General features: G+C 40.1%; 1 protein-coding gene across 7 annotated transcripts in view; it reads left to right on the forward strand.

The window, feature by feature from the left end:
* Positions 1-24,518, forward strand: part of enah (ENAH actin regulator) — a 101,475-nt gene extending 76,957 nt beyond the window's left edge. For 3 of the 7 annotated variants that reach the window (XM_026341262.1, XM_026341263.1, XM_026341261.1), the window contains 11 exons: positions 4,564-4,883; positions 10,416-11,228; positions 13,717-14,039; positions 14,266-14,408; positions 15,099-15,147; positions 15,871-15,922; positions 16,064-16,130; positions 17,161-17,208; positions 18,987-19,071; positions 20,992-21,049; positions 21,884-24,518. In XM_026341262.1, the coding sequence (XP_026197047.1) occupies positions 4,564-4,883; positions 10,416-11,228; positions 13,717-14,039; positions 14,266-14,408; positions 15,099-15,147; positions 15,871-15,922; positions 16,064-16,130; positions 17,161-17,208; positions 18,987-19,071; positions 20,992-21,049; positions 21,884-21,921 (1,996 nt within the window). In that variant the 3' untranslated portion in view covers positions 21,922-24,518. The remainder of the gene's footprint in view (positions 1-4,563; positions 4,884-10,415; positions 11,229-13,716; positions 14,040-14,265; positions 14,409-15,098; positions 15,148-15,870; positions 15,923-16,063; positions 16,131-17,160; positions 17,209-18,986; positions 19,072-20,991; positions 21,050-21,883) is intronic. The other 4 variants (XM_026341265.1, XM_026341264.1, XM_026341266.1 and 1 more) reach the window with 4 other exon arrangements.
* Positions 24,519-25,881: the final 1,363 nt, after the last annotated feature.

Genomic DNA, 25,881 nt, shown 5'->3' on the forward strand with positions numbered 1-25,881 from the left:
CAATACATACTCAATTTATTTTCCCATTATTTTCCATCTTATTCAGTAATTGACAAATCTTACAATGTGACTCTGTCACTGGGAGTACATTTAGAAGGAGGCCCATTATAAGTTAGAAACTAGCCCCTATAATTTGGAGATAAAGTTACACATAGTCATTTGCCTCTGGATTCCAAGACTGCTTGCCTAACGTGTCAACCCCAACATTTATATTGATATATATTTGTTGATCTGAATTTATGATCAACAATTGTAGTCAATGGATTCATGAAAAAATGTCTTTTGCTGTGTTGTAGTGCCCCTGTGGATGTTTTTATGCTGGTATTGCCAACTTGGCAGCACTAAGTTAAATAGAAACTTACGGAGAGAATTGCTGAACATAAATCTGCTACTTAAGTTGGCAATGAGCAATATTCTGAGGCCAGACGTTATAAAATGACACATGGCAGCAACCCTAAGTCTCTTAAAGCAGTTGGTATTGAGGTTGTCCCTAAGTTAATTAGAGGGGAGGGAAGCATTTTGGATTTCAGCATTTAAAGTGACAAGGTCTATGTGTCTGTATTCCATCATGTAACACATTATTATTAAGACTTCTAGCTGAATCCCATTGATGTCAGCCATGTAATATTAAAGGATTTTGATCATTATACCTGAAGAGTCAGAGTGTCTTGGAATATCTTTAAACTATATTTAACTTCCACTAAGATTAATCTTGTCTTTTAGTGTAGGCACATGGAATATTTGGGCCCATGAGCACCACAAACAAACTACAACCCACTCAGTTTTTACATTGTAATTTTGATTATTTTTTATTAAGTAAACTAACGACACAAAGCTATATGTCCTTCCAGTGTAATAAATGAAACATATACCATGGAAGTATCCTTTTATGAGACAAAAATGTCCCGCTTACTCTTGCAGCAAAACTGATCAAATTCATGGCAGTAGTTGTTTGGCACATCTGTGGGAAAATTTCAAACCTTTTCTGAAACTCTCCCTACTGATCGTTTTAGAATCGTCAGTAGGGGTACATAGCTTAAATTTTGGAAATTTTTGATGTTGTTATAGAACTTCCACTGATGACTTTTCCTTTATCACTGTGTTGAATAATTAAGACAATAGTTCAATCTAAACGCACACAGTAGACATTCACTGGTGCCGTCAATCTGCGTAGAATAATCTCAGCGGCTAAACATTTTCTCACTGTGAACACTGAGTGGAAATTATAAGGTAGCAGGCAGAGTTTGGCATCTGCAAACACAAAAAATATCAAAAGTTTCTCCATACTACTCTGACTTAATAAATATAATTATACAACAGTTAAGGTAATTTTTCCTATTCTTGCTGTTTATTATACAGAATAGCCCCCATGTTTTTCTCTTCAGGTGCTTATTCATAATGCCAATGCTGTTGTGGTATCCCAGTGACACTTTGCACAGCGTACAAACCACCTGTTGTTTTCTGATAATCCGCTTTGGGTATTTTGAAACATTTACACTGAACCTCTTTTGCCAACTTGTACTACTCTGCTGCAGCTGCCATGATTTACTAAACCTTTAGCGTTGACTTGAGGAACAAAAACGACTGCCGTAAACCTGCAGCAGCTGTGTAGTGATGGTGATGAATAACATTTGTTTAAATTAATTGAAGCTTTGTAGGAGTAAAAAAGAAAATATTTCATTTACTTTATATACCTTGATATATATATATATATATATATATATATATATATATATATATATATATATATATATATATATATATATATATATATATATATATATCAAGGTTTTATTAAGTAGTATTTAAAACTGCTCAGTGTAGTTTGCATAAGTAATTTTGTCTGACGTTCTAAATGGCAAGCTAGGTTGTACTACCTGATAAAATAACAAATGAACAATAATAATACTAATACCACAGCTTTTTTGGTTTGTAATAGGAAAAAATACACGTCTATGTGTATACACATGTCCATTTGTATTTGTGCAAAAACATAACGTTAGTGTAGATCATGGTTGGCCCTAGATCATAAGGGGGCAGGATTTGGGTGACGCAAAGTCTGTTTTCACATAAATATAAGGTTCACTCAACCATAATCATTACCTAAACTTCACTCTATCCCTAGCCTGTTACCCATGCCTTCTCTCAAGCCTTAAGAACAAATATGTTCCCTTACTATTACTGAGATATCAATGGGGCAGCAACAGGAAAAGGTGATGATTGAATTTTGGTAACCAACTCTGCTGTAAACCCCCTACCCCCATTAAAGGCAATGTTTGAAATTCAACTTTTTGAAATTAAAAGTGGCAGCCCTAGTCCCAACATGCCTTGTGACGTGTGTGTGTGTGTGTGTGTGTGTGTGTGTGTGTGTGTGCGTGTGCGTGTGTGTGTGTGTGTATCACTGTTAGTGAGGTTTGAATTTGTCACTCTGGCAGACAGAAAGGTAAGGGAGTGTGTTTGCATTAAGCAACATTAATGCTGATGATTGACTTTTAGTTGTGAGTCAACTTTCAGCAGAACAAGATGAGTGAGACTAGATGACCTGACAGAGGGAAAGTGCATGTTGTCATGTCATGCGTCATTTACAGCCAGTATAATTTATTACGCAAGTAAATCAAGTTTGACAGTTGAAGATTTCCAAATAAACTTAGAAGGTGTTTGAACTTGACAGTTGAAACTTGACAGACGTGATACAGTTCCCACAGCCTACATCTGTTGCCTCCCATCGTGTTCCCACCATGCAGGCCCATATATACTAGTTCATACAAATCCTTCACACTTTGTGTTGAAAGACATCTTTAGTACCTTTCCTTTACATTTACATTTCAAGCGACTTACAGGTGAGGTACAAAGCAAGCAAATATCTAAGCCAAGGAGACGAAGTAAAGTGCTCTAAAAAGAGTTGTTATATTTTCATGGGGTATAAGTGCAACATTTTTTTTAAGGTTTCACGCGCATACAAAGATTTAGGTGCAGAAAAAGGTTCAGAGGTAGGTAGGCTGTTCCACCATCGTAGGACCACAGAGCTGAAAGATTTTTCCTGGGATTTTTTGAGGTGAGGTGCCCACAAAACTTTGTTCACTTGCAGAGCACAGTGAGTGTGAGGGATTGGAGACCAGGATGAGTTCAGGTAAGCCGGTGCTTTTGAGTTCACCACTTTGTAAGTAAAGGTCAGGGCTTTGAACCTGATGCGGGCAGCTACAGGAAGTGCAGAGATGGGAAAAGTGGCAGTAATGTATGTACTGTGTTCTTTTGATGTCTATTATGTAGCTCTTCTGCAAAATATTGTATGTTCTTTATTTTTTTGTTCATTGGCTCAGGGCCCAATCCCATTTCCTGTTCTATTGCCCCTACAGCTTTATTTTAAGTGCCCCCTCATTTCAGTCAGTAGGGGTAGTTGGCCATGTTCCCTCATTAATAGGGGCAATCTTTAAAAACCTCTATGCATAATCAGTTGATGTAACTAATATAACTCTAGTACTTTGTCGTGCTCGTTGATTGTGAAGAAAATCAGGATACCCCTACCTTCACACGTGAATGTGCAAAACAGAGAGTTTTTGCTAAGTGCTATGATCAAGGAGTTTCCTGGGATTAGAGTGTTAATCTGGCCTCAGTTCTATCTAAACTTGACTTTTGACGTTTTTCTCTTGTGAAAACCTACATGACAAAATGTCAGTAAACCTGAACATTATTTCTAAATTTCTGTCCAAACGTAAGCCAAATAGGTTATACCAGGCTTGTTTCAGGTATCCAGAAAGCATTCAGGCCCCATAGAGTATTGCACACTGTCTTGTTAGTCCTTAGCTCTCAAGTTATAGTGGAAGAAGTCAGCAGACTGTGAACAGTGTGCCTACACTATCTGATCACCTAGTGTACAAATTCAGGCGATAGGCATCTTATTGTCAGCCTGTTTGATGTTTGATTATTTTTATGGAGTCACGGATACAGTAAATGTTCTCACCTGCATGCATGCAAACACAGACCCATTACTGATGCTGCAGGCTCACATTCCAAGGCCTTCTGCTGCTGCCTTCTGCTGACACCTAGTGACCAAATCTGCACATGCACACTCAAATGGTGCTGAATATCTATGAGCACACCATGCTTAAGCCCTTCTATTTCATTGTGTTTCAACAGTCAGACAAATAGCTGGCTGACTGCAGATGTGTCCAGCCTCAGGCAGTCCTCAAATCAGTGTGTGTTTTTAATGTGCCCAAATTTTAGCTAAGCTGGCTGTGGTTGCATAAGACCATGGCTATTGTGCCTAAGAGCAATTATTATATAATGACATGTCTTATGTAATGACATCAGTAATTGCCTGTGGGTTAGAGGGGTCAGGCCTCACACTAATTTACCACATTTGACTGGTTCTGCCTCTTTTGTTCAAATTTTATCTCACATTTTTGCTCTATCATCTCCTCAGCTATTGGATTTTCTCTTTTTATTGAGATCTATTTAGGAAGATCTGTTAAATCTTTGATCTTGGAAGTATTACTGCCAAAATATACAAACATATAATAGATCTGCATTATTTTCACTTCTTCCTCTCCTCTCCTCCTCCAGGCAGCTTCAGGAGCTGCAGAGACAGAAGGACATGGAGCGTGAGCGTCAAGAGCGGGACCGCCTGGAACGAGAGCGTCAAGAGCAAGAGCGCCTGGAGCGAGAGATGCTGGAGCGCGAACGGCAGGAGCGAGAGCGCCAGGAACGAGAGCGTCAGGAGATGGAGGCGCAGACTGAGAGGGAGCGACTGGAGCAGGAGCGCGCTGAGCAGGAGCTGATGGAGAGGGAGAAGGCAGAGAGAGAGCGACTAGAGAGGGAGCAGCAGGAGCAGCTGGACAGAGAGCAGCAGGACTGGGAAAGAGGGAGACGCATCTCTAATGCCGGTGAGTGTTAAGCTTTGGCTTCCTGTTTGTTCACACACTCTTGAGGGTTTTTTTAGACCAGTACTGACACCGCTAAGCTGGAGATGGAAAGAATGTATAATTATGCAAAAAATTATTATTGCCGTAAATGATGTCTTTTTAATAGTACGAGGACACTCAAAAAACTCTAGTAATATAAAGATTAACTTGATTTTCACATTGTTCTGTTAAATAATTAACTGAGGCAGAGACAAACAGCAAAAGTTTTTTTATTTCTTAAACTAAGGTTTTTTCAGGTATTAGTCGTGTAACATGGACAAAGATACAGTTTTATACAACACATTGTGTTGTAACCATATACAAAATATTCAATAAATGAATTGATGTTAAAATAATGATTTTGATAGTAATATTAAAAATGTCTACTTAATATACTAACAGATCACACAACACATCTGCTTGCTAAGTTTACAAGTTAAACTGCTAAACTTAACCAACAGGGCATCCAGCTTGAATTCTGTTCTGTCTTGAGTAATCCTTGTGCTTTAATGTTCTACCAACATCCATAATGTATTGTATAACTGTGGCCATGAACAGTTCTGCTTCTCAACATTAATCTTTTTTGCATTATTGGATAATAGTGCACATCAATGATAAACTTAAATGTTAATAATATTTACTTGGGAAAGATGAGATGCTGACCATCTGCTACCCTATCCCAATCGCCGTGGAAACAGCATTGAGCAAAAGGATTGTGGCAAGATCGCCACAAATGAAGCTTTATTGGTGTAATGTAATGCTCATTGTGCTCATTTGTTGAGTCTGTTTAAATGTGATAATACTAGTAGTAATAAATTAAGATGTCTTACATTGTGGCTAACTGTTTGATCATGATCTCCAATTTGCATGACCCATACATCCTGGATTTGGCCAGCAGATGTTGCCATTTTCAGCTTCTTCATTACAGTTGAACTTTGCCAGCACAACTGCATTTTGATTCAGTGCTTCAGAAAGTTTTGTTTTCTCTTCTACCTCACACCCCGCCTACGCCAACTTTATAGTAGCAAGTAAACATGCTCTTAATTAAGAGGCCAGTGAAGGATGTGAAGCATGGGGGATGAATTTCCACAGGATGGAGAGTGGCTTTCGGTGTCTGCTGTCTCTCCAGTCAGTGCTAGCTGTTAGCTTGTTAATGCTAAGCTAGAGCATCATACACACTCAGCTTATCTGCCCGTAGGTTGAATAGGACCAATGAACAGATTGCTAAGGCACTGAGGCAAGTGTGTGTGACTCTGCTACTGGTGTAGTAGCACTGCCAGCCCCTACACTAGTCACACATACACACGTCCAAAACTCAAATAAAGATGTGCAGACATGTTGACTTTACACTGAATATCTTGTAGTGAATTGCCGTGCAGTGTAATTAACTCTTAAATCCAGCAGCAGGGGAAGGTGTAGGACAGGGTCAGTAGGAAAGACTGCATTGTGTGTGTGCGCTTCAGTGACTTGGTAGATCTATTAGCACATTCATGCATAAACAAACACACACTGGCAGACAGACACAGTTCAGTGGTGGCTAAAAATACATTATAACGGAGAATCCTGATGAGACCTTATTAGCTGTATGTGGAGGAGTTGGTTCACATCAAACACAACATACTGGATCACATAGGAAAGCAGGAACACACATGAGCCTGTTGGGTTTATTGTGAGCATGCGATTTAATATGTAATGCTTTATAGTTGCTTTGTGTTTCTCTTTCAGACTAACTCTCTATGTGCAGTATGTGTGTATATTGTTTTGGTGATTGGTTGTCAGAACGTGCAGTAACACTACAATAACTACTAACAAGGAGGACTGACACACATAGACATAGAATGTTATTCAAACTATTTTCTGTCAAGTCAGTAGTTTACATTTACATTTATTTATTTTATTTATTTTTTTGATGGTTACTGACCTATTTGTTGTTTCAGATGCCTTATAATGGCATATTAGCATTGTTAGCATCTTTCATTGGAAACTCCAGACATTGCTAAGGGTACTTATTTCTCTGGATTAGTTCAGTGCCTCAGAGAGAGTAAAGGAGTAGCTTTACCAAAACAACTCACAATCTATTAGTCTTTTGCTTTTTCCAGCAACAACATTACCTGACTAGTTTTTACTTTCAAAAAAGACCAAACTAAAGGTGGCCTGGTGGATGTGCTGGAGATTCAGGTTGTCTCACTTTCTGCATTTTATGGAAAAGGTATTCTAAAAGTCTGGTTGGTTTAGCACAGAAGAGCTTAACTGCAGCATGGCTTTTGATCTCCTTTCGTGTTTGTGTGTATGTCTGTGTGCTTACTGTCCTTGTGTGCTTGTGTTCAGCGCTCCATGTAATCAGTGTGTTCTAGTCATGTGTAGATTATTGTGGAATGGCATGAGCAAAGCTGGGTCATGTTAGTCACATGATGAGAGAGAAAATGAGGGAGGAGGTGTGGAGATAAATGGACAAGGAAGCAGATGATGGAATTGTGGGTTGATGGAAGTGAAGGAAAATGAGTTGGAGGAAGAAGTAAAACATGAAGAAAGATTCTGGGTTAATGAAAGTGATAGTGTGTGGCAAAATGGAAAAGTAAGAAATTGCATGTGCAGTGAAAGTTAGAATGAGTATCAAATTCAGTTAGAGAGGATAAACAGTAAGTCAGCGGACAGAAGCAAAAATTAATCACACAAAAGAAGAGAGTTTAGAAAGAAGTCAGATAGTCTTCCATCACTTTATCTGTGTTGTGACTGGGGGTTAGATGAATTCCAGTAACATTCTTGGTTTGTGTGAGTGTGTGTCTCACAGCAGCTTTGGGTCAAAGTTGTATAATGTGTGAGTCACATACAGTCAGGTTTCATTTACAAAGTGAGTTAATGAATGATCCCCCGCCCCCCCCAAAAAAAAAGTCTGTGGAGAAAAATCTGTCCTTATTTGTTGTGAATATTTTTCTGATGTAGGGTAATGACTCAAGTTGAATTACAATAGAAATTAAAAAATGAGGCATTCCTTTGATTTAAAGCAGCTAATTAAATGTACTCAGCGCATACAAGACAGACACAGTGGCCATAAGAACATCTAGTTAACTGCAAAACAATCGAGGGCTGTTGGTAAAGATACTAATTATCAACAGTGGAGTTTTGTGCCCAAGCTGTTATCAGTTTTTACTATTTACTAACAAAACATTAAAATTAAGTCGTGCTAGTAAGGACGGACAACAGGCATGAAATTACATCATTAGTGAGGGGAAGTGGAGCAGAAGGTGAACCGCAGATAACCAACTTTCCACCATCACCACACACACACAGGAAACATATGTCAGGCCCACACAACAGTAGTTACAGCAAGTGTTAGAGTTAAGGTAATTAGTTAGAGAGGGATCCACACATACTGGATTAAAACAGAAGAGGGATTTAAGACAAAATCCTCACCTACTCCATGTAAACCCCGTTAAAAACACAGTAGAAAGCCGTTAAGAAACACCATTCAGTAAACAGAGAGGTAGGTGTAGCCTAATTACACAACGCATGTCATATGAGACAAAATTCACTTAGTAAGGCTTAAAACTGACAGCAAAGCCTCAACCCAGCTCAACCTAATAAAGCTTTTATTATTCATCCCTTGGTTACAGTAGCTGACTCTTGTAGCATGACCATCTGACAGTGATAACCAGCACCAGCAGTCGCCACTGAACTGTGTTCTTACCTGGTACATGTTGGATCTGTAGATACAACTGTGATTTGTTCATGTGTTTGAACCTTTATTTATCTGAAACAAGTACAAAGAAAGGGTGTTCAGTTTTTGCAGTGATGAACTTACATTGTATTTTTGTTTTCATATAGGTAAATCGAGCGTTTTATATCTGCAATAGACTAAAGAAAAAACGTTGTACATCAGCTTTTCTTTTAAGACACTTTGTAATCAGCAGGGATCTGTGGATGCTATTTGCTGCAGGTTTGCAGATGAAACATATTTGCCCATTCTTACTGGATACAAGACTTCAGCTGCTCAAAGTCCCTGTTCACCATTGGCTAATTTTCCTCTTCATGATGCTCCACACATTTGCAATTGGAGATAGCATGCTGTTGTAGCATGTGCAGTATGAGGCCTGACATTATTTTGCTAAAATGTCCACTGACTTCCTGGGACAAAAACATGTTGCCTTGATAGCAGCTTATGTGTAATGCTGGCACTGATGCTCCACCATGCCATGCCATCACAGATTCTTTTGACAATCTGGATGGTCTTCTTCTTCTTTGGTGTGGAGAACCCAAAGTTCTGCTGAAACGTGTACTGATCTGACCACAGTACACATTTTCCACTGTCTTTTGGTCCAGCTGATGAGCTCAGACCCAGAGAAATGAGCTGCATTTCTGCACAGAGTTAATGTTTGGCTGACAGAGTTTCATGTTGCAGTTCTGGATGCAGGAACAGACTGCATTTTTAAGTATTTCATAATTCTTTATACTATATTCATCATGGTATCATGACAGTTTTTTCATTTTTCTAAATCTTGCATTGAGAAATATTATTTTGTAACTGAATGGAAAGTTTGGCACATATAGTACTCTCTACTCCCTTATTAGTACTTAAAGCGCTTTTATACTGCTTCTCATTCATCCATTCGCACACAAGCACACACTGACAGCTGCCATGCAGCTGACCTGACTCACCAGCACAGCATGGGGCTTGGTAACTTGCCCAAAGAAACTTCGACATGTGACAGGAGGAGCTGGGAATCGAAGCACCAATCCCACAATTGGTAGATGATTGGTCTACTTCCTAGTCCACAGCTGCCCAGTGGTGAGCCACAAGCCATCTTTGCTTTTTGGTTGGTGCTCCTGTTTTATCATGACTTAGTCTTGATGCACTCTCCTATTTGCAGTTATTCTGCAGTACTGAATACTCAATGTCTGACAAACTTTTCTTGAGTTGAATTTCTTTTCTTGTTTTTTTTTTTTTTGGCTTGAATTTTTTTGATGATGCTACCAACATCACATTTGTCTATATTTACTAAACCTAATTAAGTAGATCAGTGAAATGCTGAAAATCTGTAAATTTGTCAGATAAATAAAGGTTCAAGCGAATTGACATATCACATATTTTATTTTCGCATTTTAGAAAAAGTCCCTACTCTGGAAACGGGGTTTGTACTTGGATATTACAAGCGTGTTCTACATAGTAAACTCAGAATTTTTCTCTTCTCCTGCGAACAATAGCATTGTGTCTCTAGCTCTGTCCGCAGTGCTAACACCTGTGCACTAACCTCACTATCACCAAGAAAGTACACCTAGAATAAAACTTAAATATTCTGTAGCTTTGTGCTGGTTTTCCTGCTTCATCTGCCCCCTTCTCTTTTTTTCCTCCCTCCCTCCTTCCTTTTGTCTCTCCTGACCTGATGTCTTTCCCTCCTGTGTGCACGACGGCTGCTTCCTTTCCTGCCTTAATTCCTTCCTTCTGTCGCCCCTTCCCTCCTGTGCTGTCTTGTCTTTGACCTTGGTCTGTCATCATTGGCGTGATGTTGCATTTAGCTTTTGAAAGCACCCTGTACACTCCCAGACCTCAGGAGTACAGCAGAACATCCTCCACACCTGTATCTCCATCTACGCCCACCTACCCAGCTCCTGGGACACAGTCACCCTCTTCCACCACACCCCCAACCCCTCCGCTCAGGCATTCGGCCTCCCGATTTGCCACTTCACTTGGTTCTGCCTTCCACCCGGTTCTGCCTCACTACGCCACTGTCCCGAGGCGACAACAAGGTTTTTCCCAAGCCCCTCCAGCTGCTCCTGCTCCAGCCCCCATCCCTGCCCCTGCCCCTCCTCCTCCAGCTAAATCTGTGGTGTGGTCAGCGTGCAGCTTTACCCCCCTGCCACCATCACCCCCTGTCATGATAAGCAGCCCCCCAGGGAAGGCCACAGGTCCACGGCCGCTCATCCCCATTGCAGCACCTTCCCCTCTTACCCAGAAGCCTCCATCACCGTCCCCAAATGGACCACCCATGTTCCCTGCACCTTCTCCTCTCACCATCCCACACAGCCATACACCCGTTGGCATTGCCTGTCCGAGCCCACCTCCCCCACCTACCCCACCCCCTCTCCCCTCCCCTGCAGCTCCCCCTCCGTCTTCTTCCACCTCGTCTCTCCCCTCCTCATCCCAGGGTCCTGGTGTGCCCTTTCCTTCCACAGTGCCCCTTGCTGCTGCAGCCACCGCCACCACCTCTTCCTCTCTTGAGCACCTCTGCCTCCCCGTTGGCCTGGGCCTGTCAGGGCCAGGGGAGCCGGACACAACCGCAGGCCCAGGGCCCCACACGCCTCAGGGGGGCTCCTCCTGTCAGCCCCAGGGTAAGGCCTCCAGTCGGGATACTACTTTCTTTCTTTTTCTCACTGCCTCTTTCCCCTCTGTCATTCACTTCCTCTGACTCACACACTAACAGGGGGACTACTGAACACTGTTGGATCTTTTATCTTGCTTCTGAACTGGCCACATCACAAAGTGAGTCTTATAACACAGGCTGATTTCAGTGGAGCGTTGCCTTCCTTTTGAGGAACGTGGCTGCTTTAACCTGACTCAAGATTTAATATATCAAGTGACTTTTCATTGGTGGCAGATCCTGACATTAAAACTGTTGCTATGGTGACTGTTTTGGTGGTGTAGTAGTCACTGTTTATCTGGCCTATCTAACTTCTTTGTCAGTGTTCTTATAAACTCTATGTATGTCCATGTGCTTGCTGCTTAAAGGTCTGGCTAGCTGACTGTTCATTGGATATAAAACATGTCTAGTCGTTCAGCATGGCATGTCTGTCTTGTCTTGACAGGATTCTGTTATTAAGTGGATACACATCACTCACTGAAGTCTGTATAGAACTACCTTTTATTTGTGTGTTTGTGTGTTGTTTTTTTCTCGATTCATTTCTCAACCTAAGTTCAGGTTTTTTTTTTCTCATCACCATACCCAGGATTTTACCATTTCATTGGATCATATGACTCTTCACTATTTGACCTCTAGTCACTGAGCAGTCTGTCCTCCATCTGTATCCAGTAACAGCAAGATTCCCCATCTATTAGACATTAGCAGTGGATTACTGAGTGTTCTGTTCCAAATTCCCTTTGAATTGGAAAGATATACGAATAACATGTACCCAAATACTGTGTCAGTGGGCTGAAATTGGGATTGGGTAGGGTAACATGTAACTTTGTGCCATTAAACACACCTAGTCAGTATGATGTGCACACATCCATCCTCACCAGCTGACTCCAATCTGGAAACAATAAAAAAAACTTTTGGCTCTATTTCGTTCACATTTGTGATTCAAAGAGAAAAGTCTATTTGTTGCTGTCAAACTAGTTTTGCATTTATATTGAAATATACCACTGCTCCACTGATCTTTGTCCCTGAGTATTTTTCTGATTAGCTGCAGGAGGAGCTCTAATGACCTTTGACCTGTGAGATCATCAACATGATTGGCTGGACTACTTGTCTAATAGTGGTTCATTTAATTTTTTGGAGAAAACATATTAATACAAACGATGAATTAGTTGATGAATTTATTCCCCATACAAACAGATGGTATTCTAAATATGTGATCTAAACCCAACCTCTCCCAAAGTTCCCATGTTAATTGTTTACTGGTAACTGTGCGTTATTATGAATGTTCCATTATGAGCGTGTGTTTGTGAATGTTTTGTCGATTTAATTGTCATTATCAATCGTTTTGTCTCGGCAAAGTAGGAATGGATTTTTACTGTTTACACTCATGCTTCCGTGTTGTCTGGCCCCGTTGTACTTCTAACCACAAACCCAGTCACTGTTGCTCATTAAAGCTCCATGTTGATGATTAAATTAGCTTTGAGATTATGTGGCATGCTGTCATACTCAATATGTGTAGCCTATCATTTGAAAAGTATATCCACAATAACTGCTCTCCAGCTTTAATGACAGTAGTGTAACCTGACAAAGATTAATTCACGTCTTAACATTGTTAAATGCTGTCTTCTTTCAACATGTTTGTCAACTAGTTTATTACATAAACAGCAGATACAGGCAAATCTACCAAATATTTCCAAATATAAAATTTGTATATGCTGCTGTGAATCCTGCATGTATGAAATGGTAGGGAGCTAGTTTCACAGTCACATACTAATCTCTCCCTGGCTTGTTGCCTCTCATGCATTACATACACAGGAGCCACAGCTACTCTCTGGATACCCTGTAAAGCAGTAAATGGCAATTGTTTCTAACTCCGAAATGGATTTTACAACACTAACACTAACCATTCTGAAGGTATTCCCTGGATCCTCATAGAATGGCCTAGATGAACAATTCTGTTTGTTCCAGGAAATAGATCATTTCAGCCCTTTTCTTTGGCTTTCTTCTCCATATGAATAATTATAGTTACAAGAAATTACATCTCGCTCACTTTACTATATATAGTTCACATTTCACATATTTTTGAAGGAAAAAATTAACACGATAAAGATATTGACTGCATAGTACTAGAGATAATGATGACAAAGCTGAATGCAAATAATAAAAGAAATCTAATATTAATAACAAAGAATTTTACTATTTTTTTGGGACATCCAGATTGTGTTTTGAGGGTTCAGGAAATACTACACATTAAATTTCAAACAGTTGCAAGGTACTCTTTTATGGGTTATCCAGAAAGTGTATGTAAAACATGGGAAGCCCAAGCTGGGGCTGGCACTAGTTCTAATCCATTCTCTTACTGATATTTGACACAATACACAGAGACTGTTGATTTTAAGACTGAAACAATGACTGTCCTGTGTCTCTGTACATCCCCATCCTGTATCCCCTCCCTCAAACAGACGTGGTCCAGACCCCGGGGTTGTCCACCCCCACTCCTCCCCCACCTCCACCCCTGCCACCCGGCTCCACTGTGACTTCTGCGGCCACGACCCCCACCACCCCGGCCGGCCATCCTCCTCCACCCCCACCTCCTCCACTCCCTCCTACACTGACCCCAGTCGGGACCCCCCCTCCTCCACCAGGTCCACCTCCTCCTCCTGGAGCCCCACCCCCTCCTCCAGCACCTCCACTCCCTGCCGGACTGTTCTCTCCTGCAGAGGAGCGTCCCATCTCAGGCCTGGCTGCCGCCCTTGCTGGAGCCAAGTTGCGCAAAGTGCCAAGGGTGAGTTTATATATCTACTCATAGTGACTCACGAAAAGGTCTTCTTATATCCAAATTGTATTGTACTGTTTAAAAAAGACATTATTAAGGTAATCAGCTGCGTATGCAAACACATTTATGACTTCTGATATGTAGCCCAATGATAGATTTTAGTTCTTATTACTGTTGCAAAGAATTTGTTACATTCATTTATATTTCACTAGGGATATTGCTTGTGTCTTTTCAGAGTGACGATGCAGGGGCAGCTCTGGCAATGGCCATTTCGGGTGCTTTGGGGGCCACAGGGGCTAAATCTGAAACCAGGGGTAATGGCCCTCTGCCTGGGGGAGGAGGGCTTATGGAAGAAATGAGTGCTCTATTGGCCAGGAGGTACAGTATAAGACATATCACATACAAGTTGATATGTAGTAAAACTTAAAAATATTTAAAATCCAAATCCATTTAAATGCAGATATCATTTTTCTTTCTCACATTTCAGCTTTCTTATCAAAGCAGTCATCATAGTCATAGACGCATATGCTGCTCATAAAGAGTGGCTGAAGGGAAAACAGTCCCTCATTTCTGTTATGAGTGACCCATAATTCTCCACAGTAGCCTAATGTTTAGTAACATTGACGTACTTGAGAAGTAGTATACTCGTAAGCTGATGCTTATTTGCTATATTGGTAATTTTAGTACTTAATCCACCTGATACAAATGATATTACCAGAAAGAAAATGGCTCACCTCTCATCAGTGAATCTGATTGCTGGCTGGTCTATTTGAGTATGGAATTTGTTTGCACTAAAATCATTCTTTTTGACTGATTGATTGATTAAATTATTTAATTATGTGAATGTGAGTCCTTTTTGTGAGCCTGCAAGGTGCAAAAGTCCAGCGAAAACACAGTAAATGAACTCTATCATTGCTCCATTTTTCCAGTTGCCAAATATTTATCTGCCATTTTATAAGAAAGAATTCTTACATTTGTTATTTGTAAGATTAACATTAGAAAAAGGCCACTTGTTACAGTATTTTTTAACATTTTCACATTTTTAACATTGGGCTCTGTATCTTACAGAAGAAGAATTGCAGAGAAGGGCTCATCACCTGAACCTGACCAGAGATCAGTGAGTAGCATTACAGCTATAGTTCAAAGCTTGTTTGGTTTGATTGATAGATACAGAGTTCACTGGATTCACCACATCCCTACATGAAATGACTCCTCAATCACTTGACCCTTTGCCTGTGATATAATCTGCATGCCTTCAAATGAATACCAGAAAATTCCAGTCTGTAGTCACCATTTTCATAAAGTCTCAGATGCTTATCTGAAGTGTGGAAAAAACAGAGCTTAATTTAAAACAGGCTAAATGGTAAATGGTCTGCACTTATATAGCGCTTTTCTACCTTGCTGGTACTCAAAGCGCTTTACACTGCGTCTCATTCACCCATTCACACATCGATGGCAGAGCTGTCCTGACTCACCGGGGGCAACTAGGGGTTCAGTATCTTGCCCAAGGACACTTTGGCATGTGACGTGGCAGCCGGGAATCAAACCACCAATCCTGTGGTTGGCAGTCAACTGCTCTACCTATTGAGCCACAGCCATGGAAATGTGAATTGTGCTTTGATATAAGGCAGTAGTACTTGCTATGCAAAGCTTGTTTGCTCTTTACAATTATTAGGGTTACATTAGCCTTTATTTGGATTGTAACTGTCATTTTGGTTATGCTAGTAAAACACATACAACCTATCTCTATTCAGCTGCTCCAGCGAAGCAACTCTCCCCATTTATCACATCATCTATCATCATCTTTGTCCTTTCAACCCCGTTTCTGTTTGACCAACAGGAGGATGGCGAGTTAAACACGACCCCTAAAATGTCAGCCTGTAGCACACCAGGTAAGTGTCAGAGGTTACTGGCCGTCAGAGTCTGAGGACTGAAGGGAATGATCAGCAACAGAGACACATAAATTATTATACTTATATGTATAGTTATTATATGTTTTTGTTTGTTTGTTTTGTTTTGTTTATTGTCTACAGACATGCCCAGAAAGCCATGGGAAAGAACAAACACCATGAACGGTAGCAAATCTCCAGTTATTGGAAGGTACTGTCTTTCCCTACAGCTCACTTCGTCTTCTCTTTTAATGGTTCAAGTTTAATTTTATGTTTTCTGTTGAGGTATATTTTACAAGCCACCTTATTCATGTTTGTTGCCTATCTGAATGGCTCACAGCGACGCTACTTAACATCATTTTCCAGTAAGAAAAACCATGGGGACACATTGGCATCAGCTAGCTTTAGCATGGTGCACTGCTGGGGCCGTTCAGTGCTGGCTAACATCACTAAAGCTTAAGTTGCCTTTATGTGCACGTTGGATGTACGTCAAAGACCCACTTTACTATTGAGATGTCTGTGTGTGAATGAGCAGGAGATAAGAAGATAGATAAATGCGTATACTAGCACATACATGTTCTATGTACAGTCAAAATAATGTTTCATCCAGTTCCATTTCTAATGTCTGGAGTGAGTGTCATTCAGATCTGTTAACATACAGGTGGTTTTACACTTAACGACCCAAATGTGTCAGTCACATATGCAGCTGAGGCAGATCTAAGGCAAATCTTTTGCCTCTTAGATACTTAGATCCAGGGGCATAATTCTATTTTATTCTTCGCATTTGTGATACATTAGTGTCAATGAAAATGCAAGTTCCCACAACTATATGTTCTTATAAGTAGACAAAAGTATATTGTTGCTGTCAGGGCTTCATAATGCCACTACTGTGTGAGGCCAGATATAGTTGATGGGAGTACTTTTGCTTCTAGATCCAGCTGTAATGATTAGTTACCCCTAAAATATACTTTAGTCTCTGTACTTACTGATGGCTACACTCTTGTGTACTACATTGTTACAGTAAGATTATTTTACATTAAACGACATTGAAGTATTAAAATATATCATATATGAAAAATATTTGACCTTTTTCATCAAGAGTTTCTATCTGTGAGAAAACCTGAAGCTAAATGGGCATCTTGAACTAGATCTAAAGCCATGTCAATAGGCTGGGGACATACAGTAGATATAGAGATACTAAGCTGTAATTTGTAAAGTCAGTGTCTCTGCTGCCCACACAGACGAGAGTCTCCGTGGAGAATTCCCATTGGAGCAGATTCTTCCAACAGGTAGAGAGAAAAGGCCCGAGAGAGTTTGAGAAGTCTGTTTCTTTAAAACGACCTCCTTCGTTTTTTTGTTTTTTTTAAATTGAGGTTTGCTGTGATTAATTGTTTTGGGTTTTTTTTTTGTTTTGTTTAGTTTTTTTGTTTTTTGAAAGGACTTATTTTATGCTTGGATAAAATTTGGAATGAAATCTGTGTTGTCAATGTGTTCTCCAAATTTACCAGCCTGCGGGGGGGACAGTTCCACTCGTCTGTTGTTTAAAAAGTGCCATGTGGTGCAATATGTCATGTGTTGTTTTCTGAAAGACTAAAACAGTCAGTGTCTGGATTTCTAATGTAACCTCGTCATAATTTCTGCATGCTCCTCATCCTGCTGCCTTCAAAACCCTTTTTTCTTTTCTATACAGGGAAATCCATATGTGTTAAGCACATAATATACACACACCCTATCACGCACACAAACACAAAAAATGAGTGTCCGCCCTGTGCAGAGCAGACTTGGCACAGTATTATCATTATAGAGCCAGCACAGATCCAGCAGCCTCTCACAGATAAGACTCTGTGAGTGTGAGTGTGTGCATGCACATGCACAAGAGTGGAGAGCAGATGGCCGCTTTTGATTCCAGCTTATTAAAAATGACTTTAATTTGCGAGCTGGGCAGACAGACCTTTTTACACTCGAGTATTAGGTCTGATTATTACATTTTTCTAGATACGTTTATGTGTAATTATGTTGCAGATGTTTGATGTACAAAACATCTGCTAAATGGTTAGAAAGCAATACATTTCTTGGTGTAAACATTGTAAAGGTTATAGGAATTGTAAAAAAAATTTATTAGACAGAGTGTGAGACATGCAGCTGTGTCTCTTCCTGAACCTTTAAACCACAAACACTAAAAAAGTCAAACTAAGAACTATAAGCATTGTACATTACTGCAAGTGATGTATATTTCCAACCCACAGCTACTAATTGACTCCTGCCATGCTCATTTCACTTGTTCTTGTCACACTTTCTCTCCTTAAAGTGATTGGCTGTTTGGTGAATGTTTGTCCTGATGGTTTTCACATACAGTAAGGAGCTCTCTCAATACATTGGTGTCCAACGTTTCTTCAAACGTACTCTAGAAGAAGGAACAAAAGTGCCATTAGGAGGTTGCACCTAAAGAGTTTTACTGAAATACATGAGCTGGAAAAAATGCAAGCTGAAAGAACATTTGAAGTACATGGACACTTGGCGCATAATTTAATGGCATGTGTGTAGAATCATTAAAAGAACTGCAGGGATCTAACCACAAGAGTTTTTTCATTCCTTATCAAATTTTATAGTCTACTGTAAACTGTGTGTGTGTGTGTGTGTGTGTGTGTGTGTGTGTGTGTGTGTGTGTGTGTGTGTGTGTGTGTGTGTGTGTTTGCTTTGTGTGTGTTTACAGTACATGCATGTGTAGACAACTTGCCCAAATGTGTGAGCATGCTTCAAGCAGGATTTGGTTCCTAACTGCAGTTTTGGCAGCAAACTGTGTATCTGTGTGTGTGTGTGTGTGTGTGTGTGTGTGTGTGTGTGCGCGTGTCTGTGTGTATTAAGCTGTGAATTAAGCTGTGAGAAATTACCCTTGATAAAGTCAGCATTATATCCAGTGGCATTCTGATTTACTTCACAAGAATGCAGCAGCTGGTGTTGCTCTTTGACCATCCTGTTTTTATTTCACCGCATTTTCAGATTTGTCTCTTTACCCACTCAACAGAAACTTTGATCCCTCTGTTTGATGCCATGTCTCTTCTTACAGACCTAAATCAACTCCTACACCTACTGCATCCTTAAGTGCCAATGGTGTGCCAACAGAAACTGTTGACTATGACAGATTGAAACAGGTAAGAAAAAAAACTGATGAAAAGTGATTTTAGGGTTCAGGCTAATTTCTAGCAGTTTTCCACCAACTGGTAGCAGCTCAGCTTGCTTTTGCTAGCTGCAGTATGTATTCTGAGTCTACATAGTCTAAAATTTGTGACATAAAATACCTATTTTTTTAATAAGTATCTCTGGTGTAAAGTTGATTCACAGAGCATTTACAGCTATGTCATGTTTGTACATTTTACTGGTTGTAATTTTAATTTTAAATGGCCAATTTCCCCAATAATTTAGACACTATGTCTCATCATGTATTTTTGTTATGTTTTGCTAATTTATTAAAAATGAAGACCTCAAATCTCACACCTTTAATTCAGTACTTTGGAGAAGACCCCTTCAGGTCTTCGTGGATAAGCCTTTACAAGTCCTTCTTACAGATCCTCACAAGCTCCATCAAATTGGATGGAAAGCATGTGTGAACTGTTATTGTGTCCCTCTATAGATGTTCTATGAGGTTTAGGTTTGGGCTGTGACTGGGCCACTCAAGAACAGTCAGAAACATGGTCCTGAAACTACTTGAGTGTAGTCTTCACTGTAAGCTTGGAGTTTTGCCCAGAGAGTTAGATTTTGTTTCATTGAACCAGACCAAGCATTTCTTCCTCATGCTTTCACCGGCTTATGAAATCCATTTGACAAATCTTAAATAGGCTGTGGCTTCGGTCTAACCACTCTGCCATAAAGGCCCGATTGATGGAGTGTTACTGAGATGTTAGCCTTTCTGCAGAGGACCTCTGAAGCTGTTAGATGACTGCTGGGTTCTTAGTCACCCTGACCAAGGTCCTTGTCTGGGAACTGAGAATGGTTGGGTGACCAACTCTAGAAAATTTTTCTGGGGGTCCTGGAGGTCACTGTGCTCCTAAAAAAACATTCTCATGGTTTAAACCCTTGTCCATTAACAGTTTATTTCTGAGGTCTACAGAAAGTTACTTGCACTAGATGGTTTGGTTTTTGTCATGCAGGTCTGTGCCTTTCTTGCCACATGTGTATTTTAGGTTCTAGACAGATCTCTAGGGAAATAAAAAAAAATAAGAGTGAAAGCGTGCAATTACTTTCCAAAGTCTGTATTCAAATGTTACTGTAGCTTCTCAACATGGATTATTATTAATCCATATTATCATCATATTATTATTATTATTACATTCATACACTGATATCCACAATAATCCTCACAGAGTCCTCACAATCTGGGTTTGAGATCTTATTTTTGTATGATACCACAATAAATCATCCCAACCATAACCTACACTGACAGACAGCTTGTCATTGGCCAAATCTTTTTTTTCCTAATTATGTAGTCATGTTACTAGTGCAACCATGTGGGTGTGTGTGTCTGAGCTGTCCTGTTTGAATGCAGCTCCTCCCTGTGACCTCTGTGAATGAGCCTGTTAGATAAGTACAGAGTCTGTCCTGCCTATCTGGCATTACAACTGGTCACAGCAGTAAGTCTGTGAGACTGATGACACCCTACAAACCCACTGTTACGCTGACTGTCACTATCGTTTTCCTATTCATTGTGTATTGAAAACAGAAAGTCACAGGTCAGGCTTAATGCTCATAGTGTTAATTTACGCATAAACTCTGTTTCACTTTGTTTACGTCTCTACATCATTAAGTCTTTAGGCTTAATCTCACGGGGATTCCCTTCATGCGAATTAGCTACTCTTTAAAGTACACAGAGAATCTCCACAGTTGGCAGCACCTCCATCTGCCTAATTCCAAAAGCTAAATACAACCTGTCACTTAACATCTCCTGTGACTGTCAAAAGGAGTTGTAGGTAGTAATAAAAGCTGTCAGATGTCTACTTTGTTTGTTCTCTAAGGTTTATTGACATTTGTTGTTGGTATGAAAATGTGACATAGTATTTCTGTTTGTTTTTTTAAAGGACATTATGGATGAGATGAGGAAGGAGTTGTCGAAGCTAAAAGAAGAGCTCATTGATGGTAATTTTCTTTCTTTCTTGAAGTGAAATAGAATACATACTTCTCAGAAATGAAGCCATAATTAATTTGTCGGTGTCAAAGGTTTAATGACTCATATCTCAGAATGTGGTTTAGGCTAAATAGAACAAGCCACGGGCTACTTTTGCACATGCACTACTGTGTGTGTGTCACAAAAAGGGCAAACAAAAAAGAGCAGCAGTATTTTTTGCCACAGCAGTAGCGCATTTTCAGTTGTGCTGCTAAACAAAATGAGTTTTCTCCAGTCACGCTGCCTGAGGCCCCAGACTGCCAGCAGTTGGCTGTACACAACATAGTAGCACCAAACAGACCCCAGTGTGTGTACTTGAGTAGTGTGGTCCAGCCTTTTTGGAAGGATGTCACTGCCACTTTAGCTCAAGTACCTCATTACATTGAATAAAGGTAGAGGTAGGAAGCATTTCCAACTGCTCTTTCCATTTCTCTTTGACAATTTTAAAGGGTTATTTCACCCCAATGACACAAACAACAATAACAATATTTTCTTTTACAGTAAATTGGCCAAACATCATTATGTGCAAATAAAATCTTTCTTTAGTTGTAGCTTAAATATAATACAAACTACTTCTACTACTTCCAAGAGCATTATTGCTGTAACCAAATAAGTAGCAGCACTGTTTGCAGTATTATGAAGCAGGTCTGCAGAGGGACAAAGACCTATTTTGCAAATACTTCAGTCAAATATAATGGATTTTAATGACATCCTTTCTACTTCTATTTACATAACTTTATATACAGTCCACATTACTACAACAAGGTGATTCTCACATCTCACTCTTTTTCACTTTGTGTCCTCAGCAATCAAAGCAGAGCTGGGAAAGTCTAGCACAGCATAGAGGATCCAGGCTCCCTATTCAGAACTTCTACATCCACATGACTCAACAGAAAACCTTGTGTGTCACTTTAAGACACGACAACCACGACAGCGGAAAACAACAAAACTACAAACGGTGGAGATGGTGATAATGACGATAATCATATTAATACCGAGAGAAGAGATAATTTGTTGATAACAACAATGGACAGGGTGGTGGTGGCGGTGGGAGGCTCGCAATAGCTGTGGCTGACAGAATCCATCTGCAAGGTCTCATTCTCCCACTTGTTCACCCCCAGCTAAGGGCATCGCATCCTGCAGGACAGTGCACAGTCTGAACGAGAAGCAAAAGTCTTTATGCAAAGATGATTTCTCTCTGTGACCTATAATAAGAAAATAACACACACACACACAATACTGAACTATTCGATGATACTGTATTAACCATTGGCGTGTAAGTGAACGGCAGCAGTGATGCTAAGAATCTGATGATCTACTATCAAAAGGCACGTTTTATTCAGGGAGTGTGGAGACAGGAAGAGGGTGGGGATGGAAAACTTTTTTTCCCATAATGCCATAGGGGTAGCGTGTGCATGTATGTTTGGATGTGTGTGTGCGAGTGTGTATGGGGAACTGGCAGCCTCTGGTGAAGTCCACCACTGCAGGACACTGTAAAGCTTGTCTTCCTAAAAAAAAGAAACTATTTTAACCAGAATATGTACAAAAGAGGAAAAAAAGATATTTAGAAAAACGTATCTATCAAACCATGTCTGTTTCAGTGTAGATCTACGGCCATATCACGTAGCTCAATAATCCAATCTATACACAGGATGCTCTGTCTCGTCTGTAGACTCCTACTCAGAAGTGTCATTTTCCTCCATGTGTGAGCGACTGTGGAGACGTACCGCTGTCATTTCGTTCATCTTGTCGCGTGGCAGTTGACACAGGGTACCTGCCTGTCAGATGGCAGCCATTTGTAGCTTCTCTACCAAACTCTCAATCTGTTGACAAAAAGTGCGGACTTACAAATGCCCCGTCATGCTAGTTATTACCAGATGTGTAGATACTTCCTTCCTGTATGTTTCCATTTAAAGCCACTCTCTCACTTGCTCCATTTTTCTCTTTCCCCTTTGTTTCGGTCTCTATCTCTCTTTCTCTCTCTCTCTCTCTCTCTCTCTGTCTCAATCACGTGTGTCCGTTTGATGCGTTTGCCGTCGTTTTCTTTTTTATATATATATACATACAGTGAGGGTCACGAGTCTGCCATGAAACTGCATTAGCTGTCACAAGGTTTCTTATGAGCAATAAGTGTAGCATCTATTTTAAAGCTCACCTGCCCATGTTCCACCAAACGTAACGTCTTCATTCTTTTTGGCCCTACTCAGCCTCCGTCACACAGCATTATTCTGTGACACAATGCCACTTCTTGAACTGTTTTTTTCTGAAGCTGATGGCTGACATGACAGGATATCAGTGGAGTTTTCTTTCCTATAAAATCCGTGGATACTGTATCTTTAGCCACATTGGAGCTGAACAGATTTTTTTAGCCTTTATTTTACTGCATTTATTACTTTTGAAAGGTGCACAGGTCAACCCAAGTGTGTGAGAGATGCTGTCCATGTGAGGACATGAATGTGCCATTTACTCCTTCACCAGTGCTTACTGATAATGTGTTTCTTTCACCTTTTTTTGTTTGTTTGTTTCATGTTAGCCTTTTATTCCTGCCGATGTCAAATTCTTACTAATTCTTTTTTTTCCTTTTCATACATTTGAAGGAAGTGTCTTCATTCTTTACGTAATTTTGTTTTAACATTTCTTTCAGTTCAGTGCTGAATTTGTTGAGTACAATCAAACTGATAGAAAGGTTTTGGATGAGCTGAGACTTGATATCCAGTAACTGCAGCTATATTTCAAAGCCTGCATGCCAAGGTAACAGATAAAAGTCAATGTTGCAATTCTGTAGCTAAATCAGATCCTGAGGAGGGACAGTTACATTTGTACAATCAAACATCAAGACTCTCAAACTGTCACTGTACAGTGGAGTCTTTAGAACAAACCTTTTGACCATCGGAAGGATATCCTGAAATGTAAAATCATACAGCAATACAGCGTGAGTTCTGTGAAATCTCAGTTGTTGCATGCATACAACTGATAACTTACAAGGCAATACTATTCTGTCACCATTCTGGCCTGTTTGTAAAGGCCGTGACACACCAAGTTGGCATCAAAGGACTAGAGTTGATTTATAGCGTTTTTCAAGCACATGGTGCCAGTTGGACTTCACTCGACTCTGCTAGCTTTTGGTATCAAGTACTTTATGTATTCACTGCAAATTGAACCCTCTCAGTGTGGCTGTTTGTCAGAGCTATGACTCCAGTGAAACTGCTGAAACACACAGGAACAATGAATGATATCTGAGGAATGCTTTTCTTGTTTCTCCGTATGTGGCTGTTTGTTACAGCAAGGAGACTAATTTAGTTTCAGAAGAGACTAAAGGCAGCTGGATGACCAGGAGAAATAGTTACTAGAGAGTTCGGGCAATTACATTACCGAGGCTGCAATAGTAACACTTCTCAATAGTAAGTGTTTTAAATCCGCTTTTGGGATCCCCTCAGCCCACTTGGAATCAAAAACAGGTATCAGGTACTAGCCACAATTCTTTTCCGAGGGAAATTCAAAAAAGCAAGTAAAGAACAGATTTAAGTGTAGCTGAGATGTGCTAGTACCAAGCAGTGGTAAAATACTATTAGAAAGCCTCACATCGTCTTCATCTGGACCAAAGATTTAGTACCAAGAAATATTAGTCTGTGTTCATCATTCAAAAAGTGGAAGCAGAAGACCCCATAATCAAAGCAGTACTTGGTACAGAGACCTGCTAAGCTGAACAACCAATCAGAGTGACCTTTCTCACAGATATAACGTACTCAAGCGGCGTGGGTCCAACTAGTGCCAACTGTGCAGCCTTGGTGTGTCACGACCCTAACAGTATTTCCTAGTTAAAAGGGTGCTCCAGTGACTTTGATTCTCTAAACTGCAGCGTCAATGCCAAGAACTTGATAGTTGGAGTCCGTTAGCTATAGAAAATATTACTCAGCTGTTTTCAAATCATTATCACTAGTTATGTAGACCAGTGTTTTTAGTGAGAGGAATATGTAGAGAACCCCTTTAAATTATCAGGAGAACTAGCTAATAAGTTATTGTAGTGCTCAGCTTTTACACTTGAAATCCAAAAGGTTTGTGTATCAGTGGTTGGTGGGTCTCCTTCAACACAACCGCTCAAGGGCTTGGATGTTGGAGCTTAGCCTCAATAGATATTCCCCCTCAGTTGGGTTTGGGTCAAAATAGTCTAAAATACTAAATGAAAAAACTCCAGTTTAATCACAGATGTCATAATAATAATCCTTTGATTTGAACTTGAAGAGTTGTTGGCATCTGATTTCAGGTATATTTCATGCTCTCACTCTAAAGTTGAATCACCTTTTCATCTACCCTTTCAAATGGAAGCCTCTAGTCTCCTGTTTACACAGCATAAATTGCACTTTAAGTCATAAAAAACCCCACAGAGCAATCCAACATACTCTCACACCAGTTGCTTAAAGCCTCTTCGTGCGAACAGTGTGGCTATTTCACCAAAGGATTCAACCCGGCAGTTTCCTGCTTAACATAATCACTCTCGACAAAGTCGTCTTTCTTATTTTTATATCATTTTGTCAAGAGATCTAAAAACAGAAAGATGTCTGTCTCTATACTCTGTCCTTTGGACGTGATGGTAGGTGAAATGTTCTGTCCAAGAAAAGTTTCTCTTATGTGAAGCTATGTGGTTTGTGCCTTGTTCTGAAGTTGCATTTAACATGTCAAAGATATTAAGATGAGTAGTCATATCATCTAGGGACTATAATTGTGATCACACACTTGTTATTTTGTTGTCTTTCTTTTTTACATTATGGTCGTGTTGATTAGATGGAAGAGTTTAATGACCTTG

Source organism: Anabas testudineus, chromosome 24, assembly GCF_900324465.2.
Source record: "Anabas testudineus chromosome 24, fAnaTes1.2, whole genome shotgun sequence".
Classification (NCBI taxonomy): Eukaryota; Metazoa; Chordata; class Actinopteri; order Anabantiformes; family Anabantidae; genus Anabas; species Anabas testudineus.